The sequence below is a fragment of the Acromyrmex echinatior genome, chromosome 1 (genome assembly GCF_024713525.1).
Source record: "Acromyrmex echinatior isolate Ae372 chromosome 1, ASM2471352v2, whole genome shotgun sequence".
NCBI lineage: Eukaryota > Metazoa > Arthropoda > Insecta > Hymenoptera > Formicidae > Acromyrmex > Acromyrmex echinatior.
This window is the reverse complement of record NC_141852.1, coordinates 6,264,316-6,285,352: the sequence shown is the minus strand read 5'-3', so window position 1 is coordinate 6,285,352 and position 21,037 is coordinate 6,264,316. Positions and strand designations below refer to the sequence as shown.

The 21,037-nt window shown below is 33.1% G+C and overlaps 3 protein-coding genes across 3 annotated transcripts; 1 reads left to right on the top strand and 2 right to left on the bottom strand.

Moving 5' to 3' along the window:
- Positions 1-5,143: 5,143 nt before the first annotated feature.
- Positions 5,144-10,160, bottom strand: LOC105143851 (uncharacterized). The gene is made up of 4 exons (XM_011052377.2): positions 10,072-10,160; positions 8,078-8,671; positions 6,805-6,988; positions 5,144-5,967 (listed from the first exon to the last, which is right to left on the bottom strand). Exons 1-4 carry the CDS (start codon positions 10,156-10,158, stop codon positions 5,717-5,719), a joined length of 1,116 nt encoding a protein of 371 aa, XP_011050679.2. The 5' UTR covers positions 10,159-10,160; the 3' UTR covers positions 5,144-5,716.
- A 589-nt stretch (positions 10,161-10,749) lies between these two features.
- On the bottom strand, positions 10,750-12,604 carry LOC105143850 (uncharacterized). Its single transcript, XM_011052374.2, has one exon. It carries the CDS (start codon positions 12,474-12,476, stop codon positions 11,745-11,747), a length of 732 nt encoding a protein of 243 aa, XP_011050676.1. The 5' UTR covers positions 12,477-12,604; the 3' UTR covers positions 10,750-11,744.
- A 1,716-nt stretch (positions 12,605-14,320) lies between these two features.
- Positions 14,321-16,214, top strand: LOC147910895 (uncharacterized). Its single transcript, XM_087410414.1, has 2 exons — positions 14,321-14,430; positions 15,660-16,214. The coding sequence occupies exons 1-2, from the start codon at positions 14,419-14,421 to the stop codon at positions 16,143-16,145; spliced, it is 498 nt and encodes a 165-aa protein (XP_087266540.1). The 5' UTR covers positions 14,321-14,418; the 3' UTR covers positions 16,146-16,214.
- Positions 16,215-21,037: the final 4,823 nt, after the last annotated feature.

Genomic DNA, 21,037 nt, shown 5'->3' with positions numbered 1-21,037 from the left:
TCACGACTGATGTCTCTAATAAGTGACGAAACTTGCCGATTTCGTTGGAATGAAACGATGATCGGTCTAATAATTGATTAATCGCCTGCCGAAATCGTCGTATGTGTGGTATATGCGCGTGATGGAGCCATCGCGAAGGCTTCGTGTAGATAGGTAGCTAAATGGATATTCAGATTATGCGCTTTATGAGGAAGAGCCAACGAGGCGAACATGTTTGCGTCGTGAAAGACAAACTCGGTTCTCCGATCGCCAGGAAATTCGCGACGGTGCCGAACATCTTTCAAACGTCATAATCGGCATACATGTTAAGATTCACGCTGATTAAACATAGACCGGCTCATACAAGTTAGATAAATTACTTTATAACAAATAGCGCGATCGCGCAGGTAAGCGCAATATATGGCCATATAAAGTAGTTAAGTATCTCTCAACGTTTCCAAGAAGAAAAACAATGGAGATTATTGACAAGTAGTTAAAAATTAACGTAACATAAACATAGATAAGCGCTGCTATTTTTTTTCCATTGAATAAGAAATACAAAAATTTCAGTCTTTCAAAGAAAAGATGCGTCTGAAGTTCAATCTCGTCCGATTGCAGCGTATCGATAAATTTATTTCTGAATTAAATATATGAATAATAATTATCTAGAATATAAAATAAATTTAAGAATAAGAATATAAAGTAAATTTACTTCTAAATTAAATAAGGAAAATAACAAGAATAGAAATTAAAATCTCTTCTTTTCTCGAATTAAATAAATTTACTTTTTAAACGTGACAAAGAATTTTTCCTATCTTCCGCTTTAATTTTATCTTATACTGTAAATACATATATACAATCACGAAATAAGTTTTACGAGTCGCGGGAAAAAAGTAGGTGATAATAAATGTATATTTCTTTTATGTGTAAATTCGTTAATACCAGTGGAATAATTAACAATTATTAGTTTCTAATAATCAACGATGTATAAAAATAATGTATAGACTCTAATTGTGACAAATTGAATCTTCAAAGAAAAAAGTAACTACAAATTTTATTATTTTATTTTTTATTTTATTATATATATTTTTTATTATTGTTTTACTTTTAAATGAATATTAGTGAATTTAACGGTACGCTGCAAATAATGTTGTGCGATAAAAGGATAAATCGCAGAGAGCAAAATGTTTTTTCGTTTCTTCGTATAGATTATAGATTGTAGATTATAGATTCTATAGACTTTATAAGTATCGTACTGAATCATTTATTAGGAATGGCAAGATGACAAATCAAACTTAGTATCTTTTCTCTATTATATGTTTTATATAAAAATTGTAATTCTTTTTAAGAAAAATCTATACTTTATAAATAGCTTTGTAGGTTAATCTAGAAATTGTGTTTACACTTTAACGTGACATTATTAATAATTGAGAAAATCAGGTTAATTATTTTATTGAATTAAATTACGTATATCTAATTAATAATATCATCATACGATGTATAATTGCATTTATAGAGCCAATTAATATTTGTGTCATGTTTTTAATAATACTTTTTCCATTCCTGTAATATTTTTATTATTCTCTTTCTATATTATGAGAATCTTATCAGTATTTTAGAATTTTACTGCGAACATATGCATTCGTATGAAACAGTATTAAAAACTTTGCTCTATTCGCAACATGCAACAATCTAATATTTCTTGAAAGTCGAACACAATGGGAACAACAATACTTCCATTAGTATCTCATTGAATACCGTCAAAACAAATGACGCGCTTGTAATATGTAATGTTATTGTCGTTGTCTGTTGTATTGTCGATATCGTCTCTCTAAAAAATCGATCTAATATTTCCTCATGCAAATTTTCCAATTTCTCTTATCTCGCCAATTCTTTTTGTTCGTTAAGCTTATCGCGCTAACAAAAAGTCATGTATATTCTTTCTTCGTGCAGTGCACGATTAACCCTCTAATTTTTTCCAGGAAGCATGACTGTGCGAATGACGACGAGGCATTTTAGTGAAAGTCTGGGCGTGAAGATTAGGGAGAATACTGTTTCAGACAGCGTGAGAGGGAGAATGAGAGAGAGAGAGAGAGAGAGAGAGAGAGAGAGAGAGCTCTTCGGTGTTTGATTACAAGTTCTTTTTAGAAACGAGTACGGAGTCAATTGTTCATAAAAAACGTGCGCATCTTTCGATCATAGTTAATCGAAATCGTCGATACACAATTATAATTAAGTCAGGACGAGATCATTCAGCTAATTATAGAAATTTGAGTACTCACACATGTACTTACACGTGTACCAAGAAAAAATGGCGCGTACATTATACTCATATACATATTTATGCAAAGAGGAAAAGAAGGATATTGATAATAGCAAATTATATATATAGAGAGAGCATTAAGTAATAAATTTTATCGTGTCGTGCCAGGTAAGTCGGTAATAGTTTCATAAAGCCTAGCGCAAGAAAGAGATATAATAATACAAAAAAAAGGACGCAAGAGAAATTTTCGGATTTTCGACAGGCCGCGTCGTCGCATTTTCCATCCGGATGAGAATCGCAAGACTATGCTCAAGACCGAGTATCTCAAAACATCATGGTTAAATAATCAAATTGCTACAAACAAAGCGTCGCACGCTAACGCAGGAAGCAGCTTTCGCGAAAAACCGATTGCTCTTGTTTCCATGCGTCGGCGACGGTACGATCGCACGAAGTGTAATCCCCCGCGAAATCCGAATTCGCGCACGCATCGGCCCGATCGAGTTTCATTTTCGTTGATATTTAAAAAAAATATACCAGCCACACGCGCGAATTAGAAAGAGAAAAAGCGAACAAGACGTAGATGACGCATCCGATTTTCAAGACATTGGCGAGGGATAATTGCGCCATGTCTTCTTTATATTTTTAACGGCATTCTTATATAAACGGCAAAAGATATCTAAAGGATTTATTTATCGCAAACAATTTTTGTTTGAATCTAATCGTGGAGAGACGAAATTAACGAGAGATTTTTTTTCGAGATCGTCCATTCGAAATTTCTTTCGGTAATGTCACTCAAAATGAGAGAGAAGAAGAGAGATTTCCCCCCCAAGCAGAGTAAAAGTCTTGATGACATCAAAAAATACGTCGAAATAGCTGCAAAATGATTATTATAAAAATCACGATTTATTTTATCCTCATGTTATTGCGACCTGTTTTCCTGCTTGGGTCCATTTAAGATTACAAACGTAGTAAGAGGTTTTGAAAAAAAAAAAGACATTTTTAGGAAACAAATGATCGAGACGATCGAGGAATACGGCAGAGATGATTAAGTGTGAGAATTGTTTTAATTAGAGAAATTGAACTATCATTTTTCCATATATTGCTCACGTAATTTTAAGTAAATATTTTATCTTTTGCAAAGAGATATTCCGATTGTTGCTGCGCTCGATGCGCACTATGCGTATCGAACGTCGCAACGAAATGTTCGCATGTATAGTAGTTCATGCCTGTATAAATTCTATATCCTGTTTTCTCGATATAATTTCGCTCGCATTGACGTGAATTCGCGCGCTCTGCGAGAGATCTCCGTTGGAAGCTGCGCGGGTCAATAAAAATCGGTTCTCCAGGGCATTTCTCAAACGACTTTTGACTGCCAAATTTTACTCACCCGCGCAGCTTCCACGGGTTTGTGGTTATTCGATATTCGCGACAGGCAGCGTTCACAGGTACAAACGCGTATCCGCCAAGTGTAAGCCAGTACTTCGAGATGTATCTTCTAATTTAAATGGATATATAAATATATTCGGAGCATTCGCACAATGTAAGCTGTATATGCAACGTTCCATACATCGCGCGCTGCAATTATCCGTCACTGGTAGCAGCATAGCGAATATATATCAGGTAGAGAAGGGAAAATAGGGAGAAACCACGCAGATCGATGAACAGATAGACAGTAACTAAAAAAAAAAAAAAACAAGAGGATCGGAGGGTATCGATCATCCGAGCTTCGAAGTCAATGCGTTTGACGTCTAGAACAAGTGTGTTATATATAAATATGAACATTATAAATACATATTATAAAATTTAGATTTATATATATATATAAATATATATGTAAAAGAGAATGTTATGTATAGAGAAATGGATAACGGCGGGACGTGGAGAGGCACAAATATCAATTATGTCGTTATAACTTTCCCTTCAAACACAAAAAAGTCGCAATTAATATAATTTTATTGTGTCATTATTATCGTTGATGTTAATTATTATCGATTAAATGTTATCGGGCAGCGCTATTATTGACAACCTGTCGCTTTCGTTATTTGAATCACCGTTGCGATCTACGCCTATCGGCGGTTTCCGTTGTTGTGGCTTAAGTACGTGGGAAGCGGACGAAGCTATAATCGATCAGCTGTCAATTAATTTCCGATGAGACTGCTGCAACACGAGATTCATTCTGATAACGAATCGTACAGCGATCCATCTTGAGCTTAAATTGTCCACAAAGAATACACGGTTGTGACCGTAGCAATTTTTCACGATGCAAAGAGAATTAGGACTAAATCTCAGGCCATTAAAAGTAGACCAGCGTAAAAATCTGATACTCATATAAAACTAGAGATTGAAATTTGATTGGAATTTAATAAAAAAAAAAAAAGAAAAACCACTGAAAAAAGTAATTGTACTAATTTGAATTGTTTGAAAATGAACAAATCAGAATTTTCTGGTTGAGATGATAATTCATGATAATTCTAGTTAAGACAATCAGATTTTTGATTAACATTATTAGAACCTTCTTATAGTTCGTTCATTTTCAAATAGAAATTTTTCTCAGCCCAATCTCAAATTTAGTGAACAAATTTAGTTTGATTAGTCAAATTCTAATCTAATCTGAATCTCAATCTTTAGTCTGATATGAGCTTAACATAATTTTGAAAATGAGTACATCTAACGAGGCAACGTTGCGTTGCGTTGGGAATAACGTTTGTCTTTTCGAATCACCAGCTCCGTTTTTTTGGGAACAATTCAATCAAAGATTTAAGACTCACGAGACGGAGTTTAAGTAAAATTTTCACATTGGTATTTTCCATTCATGTTCAAATCGTTCTGATATCTCTTGAACACGATTGAAATGTTGAAAGTACGCTTCGTTCTGATTGTCATATCGTGTAAGTGCAACGGTTGTTATATGTAGTAGTTTCATGATTTTATTATTGGACATTTTACATTGATTCTTAATCAGTCTCTCTCATCAGTTATTCGACAGTTATGTAAGGAGCTACGCCAGATCTTTTTCCTTTAAGTCTTACTATTTAATACATCTCATTTATACGCTTAACATTATTTCTCATGCTATACTAATCTCCATGACGATGGCGGCGATGGCGACGACGATGCTGATTTTGATTGTCCTTTATCCTTAGTATCGATCGTATACGTGTACTACTCCGTTGTATTGTCCGACAGCATCCTGCATTATTTTGTAAAGAAGAATAAAAATATCTTGACAAACGCAAAAGAAGAGAGTCCCCAATCCAATTTAATTATTTCAGGTCGTTCAAGCTTTTTGTTCCAGTCAGTGAGAAAAAGTTCTGATTGAAAATGAATGAATCAGAAGATTTTGATCATATATCAATCAGAATTCTGGTAGATTTAACCAGAAAATTCTGATTGTCTATTTTCTGCCAGAATTCCAATTAATGCAATCTCTTTTAGCTTTCTATGGATCGGATTTCCAGGCTATTTCTAAGATGTCTACAGAACGTTGTAAGTGACATAGTGGAGAGGCGTCGATGGTACGTATCTGATGATGCTTGATTGCGAAGAACTTAGTGGAATCGCGTTCAGCGGTGCGATCGACAAAGGATTGACGGTGCGAATTTGTTCGGTCGTACTAGTCGTACGTTGCGACAGTTGCTTTTTCTTCGGCGTCTCTGCTTCCTTGGTCGAAATCACCGTTGCGCTCTTCAAGGCCGTTGCCGCTGGTGTGATTACATCGGAAGCGCCTGCGGAGAAGAATGGCGAGACGATCAGTTTTATTATACGTCGATTTTCTCACAAGATCTCTCATTTCTAGTTCTACCCTTTATAATTTGCTGCAATTTGCATGATTTGTTGCAAAACTAATTTACGGTATCAACAAACGAGTTTATGAACCGGTCGCAATCGCAGAGGGAGAGGAGTGACCTTAAGACGGTCTTCGGTCCCGGAAATGGGACGACCTTCGGAAGAACGGCGGAAAAAGTATAAATGAAAAAAACAATCTTGATAAAAATTGTATTTTTTAATATTTTTTTAAAAAAGTAAAAATACATAGTTATAATCTTTCTTTGCTATTAAACAAAAAAATCATTTAAAAAATTTAAATAATGAAATAATTTTAAGAAAAAGCACTATGTTGAAAAAAGTGACATAAGTAAAAAAATTAGCATTTTTGAGAGAGTAAAAATAAATCGACTCTAACGACTAATGTATTATACTAAAAAGACTGAAATCAGTGGGACTCTATAATAGAAAATTATTTAGAATGGTTGACAATTTAAACTGATTAACGATTAAATTTATTATTAGTGTTTTAATCATTTAAATTTTTACCTAATTAAGGCTATCCTAAAATAATTAAAATTGTTCCAATTCAGAATTATAAAAATGCTCTACTAAAAAGTTGCTAATTTCGAGATATGTATCTTTTCTATCAACACGACGATGTGTGTAGAATTAGTGGAGCACTATATCGAGTAGAAAGCTTCAAGTATTTAACGAAAATAGCCCATAGCGATTTAATATTTATAAGCAGAACAGAAGAGAGAGTGAACGGTAAGGTGAGTTACAATTATAATGACCTTGAGTGATCGATGACTCCAATATAACAGAAGGCTCCAGCTCGTAGTTTCCATAAGAGATCCGAAATATCGGCACCGCCTGTTGTCTCGACACCTGAGATTGCGGCACGTGAGAGTAGATTAATGGGATCGCTGGGATATTTGAGCCGTCGATAATTTCCTGCGATAATCTTCCAACGAATTCCTGATCATGTCACAAAAATGTCGATGAAACGAAAATTTTGGAGCGGAATATTATTAATATTTGGAAACATTTTCTATCTCGGGCATTCCATCCGATTTAAGAATATGTAAAATTTTTACGAGGACCAAAAAGTCTATTAAAAATGTCATTTAAGATTGTATTTTAAAAAGTGTATAATTTCTGCAAAAAGTGACTAAAATTGAAAATACGTTCCGTGTAAAAATGAATGTTACACGTGTATGTACGAAAGTTCAATAAGATCAATATTCATATTTGATAATGTAATTTGATAATTTAAATGAAAATTTTCTCATTTCATTTTAATTATTATTGAAAAACATATTTACTTCTTATTGAAATAATTTTTTATCAGAGTTATAAATAGCCGCCAAACTTCTTGTTTTACTTTTGAATATACATTAAAATCTATAGTTTTATAATTTTTTCATTTTGTTAAAAAAATACGTGTAATTATCCTTAAAAGTTTATTATAATTCTTGTTTACTTATTGCTATCTTGAATTGTAATGTCAAAAGCAGAAAATATATTAAAAAATTACACAAAATACATTAAAATATAAATATTTTTCTAAACAACATTTACATTTATGATAGAATACATTTGCAAAATGTATTAAAAAACGCCTCTTATATTTCAATAATCAACAAACAAGTTTATTTTTTTAGCTGAACTTGCATTATTTATCTTTTCTCTTTTTTCTTCAATGTGATCAGATGAACCATGCAAAAAACATGCATTCAGTTAAAAAGAACAGGCCTCATATATTTAGAATTGTATTTCGAAAATGAATTAAACAGAGCTGTCAAATTGGAACAAATTTATTTTTAATAGTTTCATTTTATTTCAAAATAAAAGAAGAGTTTTCGGAATATTTTACAAATGTGCTCTATCAAATAGAAATATTATTAAAATATTATTAATTAAAAAAATATTTATATTTCAATATATTTTGCAAGAATTTCTTTATGTTTTTTCTTGCTTCGAACATCACAACATAATTGCAGAGAATAAGTAGAAACCTACACATTTTGTAAGCCTATTGTCTTTGCCATTTCATGATTGACATACCTTTTGCGTACTCTTCTCGCTTGCTTTGTCAATGCCGCTTTTCGATGCAATTGCTTGCAGAGTCTCGTCGCTATCCTTCGGCTCGATATTCTTCGCGTTCTCCAACACTTTCCGCTCCCCTTCGTTCAATGCAATTTTCGTGATGGTAGCTCCCAACTGTCCTAGCTTCCTATGGAGACCTGCATCACCTTGATCTCCTACGATTTTCTTCTCGAGTGCATTCTCCTGATTCTCTTCACGATGCTGAGCCTCTTCGTCTCTCTTGAGTGCCATTTCCAAGGCCTGAAGATGCGCGGTGCGCGCAGCCATCACCTCCGGTGTGTCTTGGACCGGAAGCGGTGCCTGCGGGAGATTCGTCGCGATTACTTGAAATCCATTCTCACCATCGGCGAAATATTGCGCAGTCTGGATAACACCGGTTCCGTCGACGTAGCTGTAAGTGCCTCTGGTCGCACCATTGGACGTTCTGACCTCCGATCTGGCTGATCCTGGCGCGCTGTAGCCGAAACTGTATTGGCCCAGGCTATCTTGATAGCTTAGGAACACTGGCGGCTTAGCAAAGCCGGTGCTTATCAAACAGTAGACAATAAAAAGCTGAAAATGAGATCAACTTATGTTTCATATACTTTGCTTTGCGGTTTATGAGACCTGTCGTAGATACATGAGAAACGTTAGATGTTTAGAATTACGGATTAGCATCGCCGGATGATATTACGGTGTGATCAGCAATTTACTTTGCGAGAATAGTTTAAGTTAAATTCCCGTTGTACCAAGAGAATCATTTGTGAAATATAAGTGTTTAAGAATATTAAAAAAATAATAATTTTTAACTTAATATAATTTTATTGTATAAAATAAAAAATATAAATTTATTGTTTTTTTTCTAGACAAAGAGAATAGAATGTGTTAATAGGAAAAAATTAAACATTGATTCTTGATGATTTACTCCGAACAATCTTTCGTAAAGATAATTTCGACACACGAAGTTAAACTCAACCAAGGATCAATTCTGGAGCAGTCAAGGACTCAGGAGTAAAGTCAATGAGTTTAACAAGGGGAAGATGAGAAGTGAAAACGCGTTTGTGAGATGCGATTTGTTATAAAAAAAAATCTTTGTATCCATCTTAAAAATTCGAACACTAGTTTTAAACATTCCTTAATCTATTTTCCAAAAATTAACAATAAATATAAAAATCTTAAAATTTTCCGAAAGATTAAGTAATATAAATATAGTTCAGATTAATACGTTTTTACCATTGTCTCCACACTAAAGCGAACAGCAGCATTGGCTAATATTTAGGCTAGGTTCGCATTAATCCGAAATATATTTATACTGCCTAAATATAGATATTAAAAAAAAATTTGTTCTGAAATATTGTAATACTTAACTCTTTTTCACTTCTCTTAGGATCTATTATTCTGCCAAGTATTCTGGTTAATTATATTTCGCATGACTGCAGAATTTTTATATTTATTGTTAATTTTTGAAGAACTAAGAGGTGCTTGAAGTTAAGATTTGAAATTAATATTTGAAGTTAAGATTTGAGATGTTTAATATAAACGTAACCTTTTGCAACAAACCGTATTTTAAAAGCGTGTTTTCACTTCTGGCTTTCCCCCGGTAAGTCGGTATTCATAATCGATAGACTGAGAAAAATTTATGTGATTAAAAGTAAACAAACCAGAAGATTCTAATTACAACAATTTCTAATTCTAATTATCTATCTCAAGAATTCTAGAATTATAATAGATTCTAGAAAATTCTAATTTATTTTTAATCAGAATTCCGATTAATGCAGCCTGATCCTTTTTCTAGTATAGTTCTTACATTTAAGACTGTCTTCAGAATAGTCTTAAGATATCATAAACCAATCACAGAGCCGTATTAGCATCTTAAGACATTACTTAAGACAATCTTGAAATAAGAATGGACTATGAATATCGCGCCCTTAGAATCGCGATTCTCCCACGCAAGGAATCGGACGAGCACTTACGAATACGTTTTTCATGATGATCGTATCGACAGTATCGCGGTATATGCCTCGATGCCAGGACACGTTTATATACGCACGCGGTCGCATGCAACCACGCCCTGTGGCGTCTTAATGCTGCCCTCCTGCGTCCTCTTCCTCTTCTCACAAAGCCGCGACGAAATTCACGAAATCGTTATCGTGGACCACCATGGCGAGAACTGGTCACGCGAGTGGTTCCTTCGAGGTCGCGATCTTCGGAATCCGGCTTCGCGGATGCTTACTTTCCATCCGAAAGAGCGCCAGACGATGCCTTTTTTCCAGCTGGGATCCGCCCGGCTATGCCCTAATACGTCGATCTTCAGGGTCGCGTATAACATCGCGCGAGTGTTATTGCATAGGGGGTTGTTGAGCCGGGATCTCGAGGAGAATACCACGGATTATTGCTAATTTATCGTTCGATTACCTGGATCGTGTATCCAACGAAACGTCTCTTGATGGCGAGGACATCTCGCTAATGCCGATTGATCGTTCCCAGGGGTGCAAAATTTTTCTACTTCACGCGAGGATCTTTCATGCGAAATCTTATAGAGACCAATAAAATATGGAAAATTTTGTTGTCATCTTACATTTGCGTTGTATCGAAAGAAGTATTGAATAGCTTAGCGTGTAAAATATGAGCGGATTAAATAAAATATCATATTCATGTAAGATAACAAATTTATTCCTTTACGATATATTGGCTTTACGTGGGTGTATATATGTGTATATATTATTTATTTTTATATATTTAATACAGAATACACAGATATAAGTTTGGAGTGATAATAATAATTGTCACGCAAAACAGATGATTATATATTATTCTATTACTATCCTATCAATTTTTTTTTCATTTTTTATTAGAAAGAATTTCTTAATTCATAGTTTCCAACAGATCTATAGTATATGGAAGAGTATATGGAAAGAGTTTTTTTTTAATTTAGCTAAACACAAATCTAAAAATAATTTTATTGAATTATTAAAATAATTGTGTAGAGGCATATTTCAATAGTACTATCTATATTTACTTAATGTAAAAATATATTTAATGGTAGAAAAATATTAATTTGATTTAACTATATTTATTTCCTTTATTAAGTAAATATTTATTGTGTAATTAGTTAGTACTATTGAAATAAATATTTATTAAAATTATATTTTTTCTCGATATATATATATAAAACATTTTATTAACTATTTTGAAAATCTATAATTATTTTAATGATCCAACAAAATTATTTTCAGATCTGTATCTATATAGCTAAATTTTTAGAATACTTCAACAAAACTGTTCTTTCCGTAGTCTACTATTATTATCCGAAATTCCGTGATTATTCCATACAAAGTTATGCATAAATACACTGAAAAAAAAGCGATATATGTAAATGCAAATGTTATTTGTGACATTTTCTTCGAATATCTATTAGTTGTAACAAAATTGGATTGTGATGGCAAAATATATGTCATTGTCCGTATTAATTGTAAACAAATAAAATAGATAAAGTTTATTTTCTAGGAATAAAATTTTATTTCGCCTTAATTGAATAAGGATTTATTTCAGTAAAATAAACAATAAACATTATATCCTACTAATAAATTTTGAAGTATCTTTTTCTCAGTGTAAGCTGTATTTCCTTTAAGCAGCAAAACCTTCCTCAATAAACTAATCTGCCGTAAGCAAGCGCTCTTCCAGCGATCGCCAAAGCATCGACAGATTTCACGTCGTTCGCCAAATTCTGATCTCCACGCGCAGCCACTTCCGGTACGTCCAATGGCTTGCCATTGGGACTGATGGGTACCAGAGTAGCAATGACGTTGTTGCCAAGCACCAATGGCACTACACGACCGTTCACGGCATTTGGGAGAGCATCGCTGGATCTCGCAACCTCGTTCATCGGAGAGATCTTCCCGTTGGCACGCGCGGTCGCGACTTCCGGTGCATTCAGAATCCTGCTGTCGGCGACGTCAGACGAATCCACCAGTGCACCACCGTTGGACCTCGCAATCTCGTTCGCCAGGTTGATTCTCTCGTGGACATGCGCTGCCGCATGAGCCACCTTCGCAGCTGCGACTTCCGGCGTATCCACGACTCTGCCGTCGGTGCCAAGAGGTGCGGAAGACGTTATCGGTGGCGCATTATCACGAAAAAGCGATTGTCGTTCTCGTAAGGATCCAACGGCTGAACTGGCAATCCCATTCGCCAACTCTGTCCTCTCGTTAATGTGCGCGGTTTCCGGTCCGTCCAATGCTCCGCTGTTGATACCAACTTGTATATCAGATGTCAGGGCAGTCAGGGGTGTCGCGTATGTCAAGGGTACAGACAAAAAAGTGGGTTTGGCTGAGACCAGGCTGGTCAAACCGAGTAGTACGATCGCGAATAGTATCATCTCTCGTTTTACTCAGTTACGTTGAAATGGTGATCCCACGCAATCGTAAACGACGAATAGAGTAACGTCGCGAAATGCACTCGATGACTCGTACTGGCGCAATTGTCGGGTCGCCTTTATAGTCCTCCTAGATCATGTAATAGGACAATCGCGTAGGAGGACGCAAAGGGAGAGATCTCGATTTGAAAAGCTGCATGCGGTCAACTGCTTCCGTTTCGATCGGTAAGATAAGCTTGTTTGTAAAGCGAGAGTTTACGTTGGATAAGAAGAGATGAGGGACGCAATGGTGAACGACGAGATGAAACGGAGAGGGATTTTCTTTCCGTTTCTTTCTTACGAGGTCACGAAGACATCCGATCCCGTTTCCATTTCTCCGCCAGATCGACCGTGATCTAGAAGGTCGCGCCTGCGACGATGGCTGACGTCGATCGCGTAATCAGATTCTAGAACGGGCTTATTGTCGTTTCTGCTCGATTAGGTAAGAATGCCTGCCTACCTGCTTGATCCTTATTTATTTCAACAAAAACAGATTTGTTGATCCACATTCATTCTGCGATCTATCTTTTAATATCTTTTAATTAATACAGTGATTATAGATTTTGATAGAGAGAGAGAGAGAGAGAGAGAGAGAGAGAGAGAGAGAGAGACCCATTATATCTTTAAATATGTATTTCTTAAAATCTGAAAGTCTTAGGAAGAAGGAAAAAACAGATTTATTATTCGACTCCCGGCCGAGGCAATATTTTTCTCAATAAGTTTATTACAGTTTTTTAAAATTAATTTGGGAAATTTGGGGGGATTATTAATATTTCAGATTGATTGCATTGAAAGTCCGACAACCATATCGACATGTAATTATCATTTCTGAAATTAATTCATTTATATGAATATATATATTAGTTCAATATCTCAACACTCAGACCGTAGTAGCGTATTTTTAAAGTAATTTATTATTATTTAGTTAAATACTCTTAATATGACAAAGAAAAGAAATGCGCAAGATATGAATATTGTATACTAAAAGTTACATAATTTTTACAAATATACTTTAACATTTTTAGAAAATATTTGTAAAATTGCGTATTAAAAAAGAAAGATAAGAATGAAGACTATTATTTTGCGAAGAGTTCCTAGTGTTTTAAAGAAAAGAAACGCGTAGGAAACGAATGACTCTTTGTGTGTACTAAAGATTAAGAACTGAAATTAAAATAAGAATATTAATTCCATTTTTAAAAAACTAAAAAAATTTGTCTTACAACAAAATTAATTTAATTAATTTAATTAATTACATAATTATATAAAACTGTCATAATGTATAAAATCAAAATGAAAAATTTTTCCTTTATCAAAACAATACGCGGCTCTCCTGAAGAAGGATTAAATATCTGCGTCAGCAATTAATAATTAAATCCAATAATAATATCCGTTTCTACTAATATATAGAATAACTTTAATCTCGGTTTAACTTTCCTTCTTTAATTCTTAGAATTTGAAAAACATGAGTTAGTTAAACTACGATTAAAATTAAACTAGGTTGGTAGAAACATAAAACGGAAGAAAAATCAGCTGTGATGTGACGATAAAAAGAAGGCGAACGCTACGAATCGCTCGATCGATCGTTTTTTAAATTTTAATTAATCGAGTCGGTAGGGGAACCAATTTACGGGCGGGAGGATCGACAAAGCCGATACGACTCGTAATTATGTGAACGGGAGTGAATATGGGCATCAATGTCAAATACATGACGGCTTTTATTGGACACTGATGTTTATGTTGTGATGGCATACATCCTGGTAGTGGTGCCTGGTTCGGCACAAAGCCTCTTTTACCACGGGGTATATAAAGCCGCGTGTACGGGGTAGTGTACGACACATTAGCTGAGTACCTTGGCGAGTACTGATCTTGATCGGCAGCGCTAAGGAGCTGAATAATTTCATTCAATATGAAGGTTTTGGTGAGTATCAATAAAAACTTTTGTAAGGAATATCGTACTCAGGTTACTGTGATTTTATTATTATTTTTTATTATTTTACATTATAGGTTTTTTGTTATTATTATTCTTATTATTATTATACATTGTCAATCGCGATAAACGATAGAAACTGATTGACTTACGAATTGCATTTCTCTCCATTTTTATTATATAAATGGCACTTTTCTCACTTAGTGGATTCATTCATATGACGGTTTTGTTTCTAACTTATTGTTTTTTAATATAAATTCTATATTTCTTGCTTGTCAGGAATCATGATAATTATATGACAGTTTTTTTAACTTCTATAAAAATAACAATTACAAGTAAAATAAAGATAACAATTAAGAGTAAATTACAGATTTCTTTAATTAATGCAATGAAAAAAATTATTTCTTTGGATCAATAAAAATTTCTTTGAAAATACAATATCTTATTTCTTTGAAAGTAAAATTTCTTTGAAAATACAATATCTTATTTTCAAAGAAATTTTCATTAATCCAAAGAAATAATTTTTTTGAATACGAGTAAAGAGATATTTCTTTGAAATTAAGATTTTTTTATTGTGTATTTATTATTGTATTAGTTAAAGGAATCTTTAATTTATTCGTAATTGTTATCTTTATTTTACTTGTAATTGCTCTAGTCATCGTATCTTTATTAGATTGTAATTGCTCTAATTATCGTATCTTTATTATTCTCAACATAGAATCTGGCGTAGATTCCTTACGCTCAGCTTAATGTCTCATTTATATTTATCATTTTATAAAAATGTATTCATGTTATTACTGTTACATTTGAAGTACAATCTAATGCAATTTAATAAAAGAGCATAAGCTAAAATTAATCAAATTAATGTATAAACAATTTCTGAATTTCATTAAACCTTCGAATTTAACACAATGGATATCAATTATAAATCTCTTGTCAAATCAATTATAAATTTCTTTATCAAAAATATCAAACAATTTAATTTTTTTTATATTACATTTATATAAATGTATTACTCTTAAAATATACTATTCATTCTTTTTTTATTATTTAGGTTTCTTGAATTAATGCCTAATTAACAATTGACTAATTAACAATTAACAAATTAAATAAATAGAGCTTACAGCACCATTAAGTGTGTATAAATATTTCAGTTGCGGAGAGGGTTAAATAAATATTTATCTAAAAAATACATTATATACAACACAATTTTTTTCCAGATTGTTCTATCCGCCATCTTGGCTTGCGCCTTCGCTACTTCGCCACTGATTTACGCTAAATTGGTGCCCGGTGCTCCAATCGGCCTGGATGGCCGAGTGACCGACACTGCGGAAGTTGCGTTGGCCAAGGCTGAACACGCAGCCGCTCATATCAACGAGAAGATTAATTTGGCTGCGGAAGCTGCCAGATCAGCCGACGTGCTCGCTTATGTAGCTCCGTCCAACGTAGCCGTGGTCGACAGCAGCGTGCAGCTGGTGCAACCGGTTGCGGTGACGGCGAAACTGGCCTCTGGTGCGCCGATCGGGCTCGACGGCCGTGTCGTCGATACGCCGGAAGTAGCCCTCGCCAAGGCAGAACATGCAGCGGCGCACATCAACCACTTCAACGAGAAGCTTGGCTACGAAGCTACGAAATCGATTTACCATGAGCAACCGGCCGTCATTGTGGATCGTAGCGCACCATTCTTTCGTTACTACTTTCGTTAAATCAAGTTTGCTGACACATACAGGCTCATATATATAAAATGTAAATAAATTCCCCTTGCGTGCTTTAATCCACTGGCTGATTTATTTTGATTACCTTCCTGTTATAAATTAAGATCAGTAGTTTTGCAAAAACAGTTTTCTCGTAGGATAATTGCAAATTTCGATATTGTTAATATCATTAATTTCTTAATTTCTTTTTTATATTCTTACAAACTTAATATTATCAATTATGGAGAGAACATATTTTTTAATTTTGAGTTTCAAATTTGAGTTTGAGATTTGAAAGAATTGTGTAGAAATTTCATTCGCCTGTTAGAATGCAATACAGCTAGCGATAAGTACAATGTGAATGCGTTCTAACAGGCGCGCCTAATACAAAGAGATTGACAAAAGAATAATAAATATGTATTGTGTTACAAATATTTTTATGGCAATGTTTTCAATGATTTAAGATTTAGAAAAAATATTATTTCAATATTTAGAATAATAATTAATTGTAAACTTGTATAATTTTTATTCTTTAGAAACAATGACTATAGATTGTCGCAGTATACAAGAAATATTTTTAATAAATAAATTCAGTTTTATCATTACAATCATTTGCATTTCACAGATGCACTGTTTTAATATAAATAAAAACTTTTTTAAAAGCATCTCTTCTATTAATCCGTTTTATATTTAATAATATACTATCAAATAAAATTTATATTTAATAATATACTATTTATAAAACGAATTAATAGGAGAGATGCTTTTAAAAGGATTTTTATTTATTCTGTGAAAATAAACATAAATATAACATAATCTTTTCATTTATTGAAAACTAAATAATGATAAAAAGAAACACTGTTAAAATTTAAAGAAATTGTGTTTCAGGCTTTATTCTAATAATAATGAAATGTGTCACGACACGTAAATCGTTCATTTTATTGATAAAATAGCAATTCCATCGAAATTCAATTTTCACTTTAGGATCCCTTTAATATTGGCTAATTTTAAACTAAAAATTATTTATTTATAATATAAAAATCACTCTTGCTAAATGCTTTCAATACTTAAAATTGATAATTAATTAATAATTTCCATATTAAATTTCTGTTAAGGGTAAGTACAAAGCATCCTCAATTTTGCATTTAGCTAGGTAATAAAAGTTAAAAGAGAACAATAAAATATCAAAATTGTTATAAAATGAATATAATTTTTTCAATAAAACTGTTTTAATTTTTAAAACTTTTTAGATTTAAAATATATATAAGCTTTTTAAATATATTTTTTATTAGATATAGATGATATCAATTTGTGAGAGTATTTTGTATTTATGGTCAACAAATGCGTCTTGTAATTCTGTATGTTACTGTAAAAATATGTAATTCTGCCGATAATGCAATAATCGAGACTACGAGGACAATAAGAGACTTGTTGCGTACGATTTTCGGTCGCTTCTCGCACAGTTGATTTTTTAGGTCATCAGAGGTTTTAGGCGCTAAGTGGTCTAACGTAACGTCGCCGGCAGGAGGCCAACGTCGGTTTGCAATCGGTGGGTTTTGTCGCGAGCGCATAGTTGGAAAAAGGAGCAAGAACCACCGCCCGCTTTCTCGTATTACATTAGTTACTTTACACATACGCGATTACCGTGACGTTTCGCGATACTCTTTTGCCATTTTACGGAACAAAAATGTTCGTATACCTCAGCTCGGCTTGCTGTCGAGTCTGTTCAGTTTGGAATGCGTCTCACGGGACAGGGCAGAGGTGTTGACATTGAACGCGGTAAACGGTCGCTTACTGTCGCTTTCGTATCGTATCAACATGCAGCGCTTGGTGAGCGAACGGCTCAGGGGTGGTCGATAGATCACTCATCGATCCGATCGAACGAATAGCGATGAAGATGGATAAGATGTGATAGTAGAGCAACGGCGAGGAAAGGCGCGGTCACGTACAATGATAGTAACGCGTCACTTTGCTTGCTGCGTTTGTCTACTTGCAGCGTGGGCTGGTCAAAGGTGTTCACGTAGCGATAGTGTCAAAGATATTCACACGACATGTGCGTGAGCATCGTATCCGTTTAACATATATTCATTTAAAAAATATGTATTAAATTTTAATAAAATTTTTTTAATGTAGTACCAATTAATATTTACTAAGTATGAAGATATATTTATATTTGGTACAAGAACCATTAATTTGATCTATCATTTTTTAATAAGTAAATGTGTACTGTAGGTAAATATTTAATAGATATTATTCAAATATATATATATATTAAAATTTAATACATTTTTTCTTAGTGTCAATATTTATACGAAAGTATTTTTTAGCAAAATGTGCAAAAATTAGATCAATATGTTAAACTAGATAATCCAGGAGTATTCCAGGAGGATTTTTTTGCGTAAATGGCCATCTAGGATGTTTTATTCAATCACTATTATTATTAACATATTGTACATTATTGATCGTTTTCCGATTTATTAGTACTTGAGAAAATTTTCTCAAATGGATATGAATTCAATCACAACTTTTTGAAAAAAAATGTACTGTAGATATTAAAGGTGTAATGACAATTTAATCCCTTGAGTTGTTATATGTAATATTTTGTTATTTTTAACTTCCATACGTCAAAATGTAAATCAATTCATTTTTATAGTTTCTTTAAAATAAACAACGTATACATTTCATATTAATGTATACATTTAATAAATAAGCTAAGTTTGAATCAAATTTAATACATTTCCTTGAATTAAATTGTTTAACTCTATTGTTTTAGTTAATTCAATATATTTACAATATATTGAGTAGGAACAGTGGTGACTTATGAAATGATTAAAAATAATTGAGTATAATTTGATATTATGAACTTAATAGTGTAAGAACTAAACAAATATTAAAATGTTATTTAAGTTCTTCTTAAATTATTCTATTTTATATTATTACGACTTAAAATCTCTTAAATTAATTTAATAAATTATTAATTTAATAAAGCCCACTTTAATAATCGTGCTATTTTCATCTTAGATAGAAAGAACGACTTTTTACTAAAGTTTAATTTAAACATTTATATAGATACAGATTGGAAAATGATTGTGTTGGACCATCGGAACAATTATATTGGATGATCAAACTGGTTACTAGAATATGAAAATCTTTTGCAGCATTACCGTCATGTACATAATTATTTCCAACTCTGCATCTAGTTAAACTTTTAAATATTATAACAAAACCGTTTTTTATATAATGCCAAATTAAAAATTATGATTGAATACAAACTAATGTAATTGTAATCATTTTTAAATTAATTGTAATGCTTTGCAGTCTTTATGCGTGATAAATATGTTTGAAGAAATTAATTTTTGATCACGGTAGGGCGTGACTTTTAAGTAAATTTACGGCATGGATCGCAAAAGTCCATATACATCATAACGAGCATTGCGAGCAATGTGCTTTGTATTATATGAGAATGTATTCTTAATACAGTTCGTCCTTCGACTTCGAGTCCTTCGTTCGCTCAGGGCTGGTGAGTTGTTTAGCGTAAATACGCCTTTGTTGTTTTTCAGCGCCGAGATCCCTTCTATCAGTGACATATGATTTAACCAGGATCACGAGGGAGTAAAAATACAAGCTCTTTTTGTTTAATAAAAGAATGCCGGATCGACTTACGCATGACTTGGTGACAGGCAATTAATAACTCGCTACTAATTGCTGGAAAATTCTATGAAAAGAAATAAATATTGTAAAAAAACGTTTGGTGTAATTAAAATATCTTTCAGTTTTATGTAATTCAGCAAGCAAAAATCCTTTCTGCAACAATCGATGATAATTTTAAGTCTGTGAACTAAGGACTGTGATCAAACTTCGATTAATTTAATCAATAATTAACTTAACTTAATTTAACTAAGAGAATCGGGACAGGATCTTTAATATAAACTCTCTAAAACTTTTAGAGCGAATTGTCTGAAAAATGAAATCTCACTCTAAAGCGCAGTTTCACAATTCACAATTAACTCTTAATCGTGGTTCAATTTATTCTTCATCTATTCTTCCAATTCTAGAATTGAAAAGAGATGAAAAATAAGTTGAACTTCGGTTAAGAATTAATCATGAGTTGTGAAACAGGGCTTTAAAGATTGAAAATTAAGTCATTCCTTTTTACTTACTTACAATTATCACTCCTTACAGTGAGATTCCACTCTAAAGAATTTGAAGAATATAATTTATTGTTTTCAATACATTTTTTTTATGCATTAAACATAATGGATTAATTTAATATTTTTATATTATTTTCATATTATTCAATAGTGCTGTTTAAGTTAATCGGAGTTTAGTTGAAATCGCTCGTTTCTACCAACGTAAATTAACTTTAATCTTAGTTCAACTTACTCTTCATCTTTTTTTAATTAGAACTAGAAAAAGATGAAAAGTTTGTTGAACCGAGATTAAAATTAAACCACATTAGTAGAAACGGGCAGAGAGTCATTTCATCCACTCCGAACTTTAATCCACGATTAGATTTCTTTGTTTGGAATTGATTAATCGCATTTGCCATTTTACTTTACAACAGATGTGAATGGTAAATTTTAATGGATCAAATCGTCGATTAAAATTAATCGGAGTTGATCGAACTAATTCTAAGATGCAATTGAGTACATCAATAGTATATATAGCTTCCCGATATGCTTCCGGTCATGAAGTGCAGAAATCGCATTTAAATTTCAAGGTCGCAATTGGCGAAAGATAAACAGCGAAAGAAAGAGAGAAAGAGAGAAAGAGAAGAGAATAGCCTTCCCTTTTCCGATCTTTCCGACAAACTTCCCGGACCATCGGGTTATAGCCGATCACCTCTGGCTTCCCCCAGGTCGCTGGCGATCGACTGCACGTGGAAGGGGACAAACGAATGCGAC

Bases quoted from the DNA above. Each gene is read 5' to 3' on its own strand.
- LOC105143851 (XM_011052377.2), bottom strand. From the start codon at position 10,158: ATGCGACCGCGTGCGTATATAAACGTGTCCTGGCATCGAGGCATATAC. The intron at 6,989-8,077 runs GTATGTCAATCA...TGACATGATCAG, and splicing joins GCGAGAAGAGTACGCAAAAG to GAATTCGTTGGAAGATTATC. The intron at 5,968-6,804 runs GTCATTATAATT...TCTTCTCCGCAG, and splicing joins GGAGTCATCGATCACTCAAG to GCGCTTCCGATGTAATCACA.
- LOC105143850 (XM_011052374.2), bottom strand. From the start codon at position 12,476: ATGATACTATTCGCGATCGTACTACTCGGTTTGACCAGCCTGGTCTCA.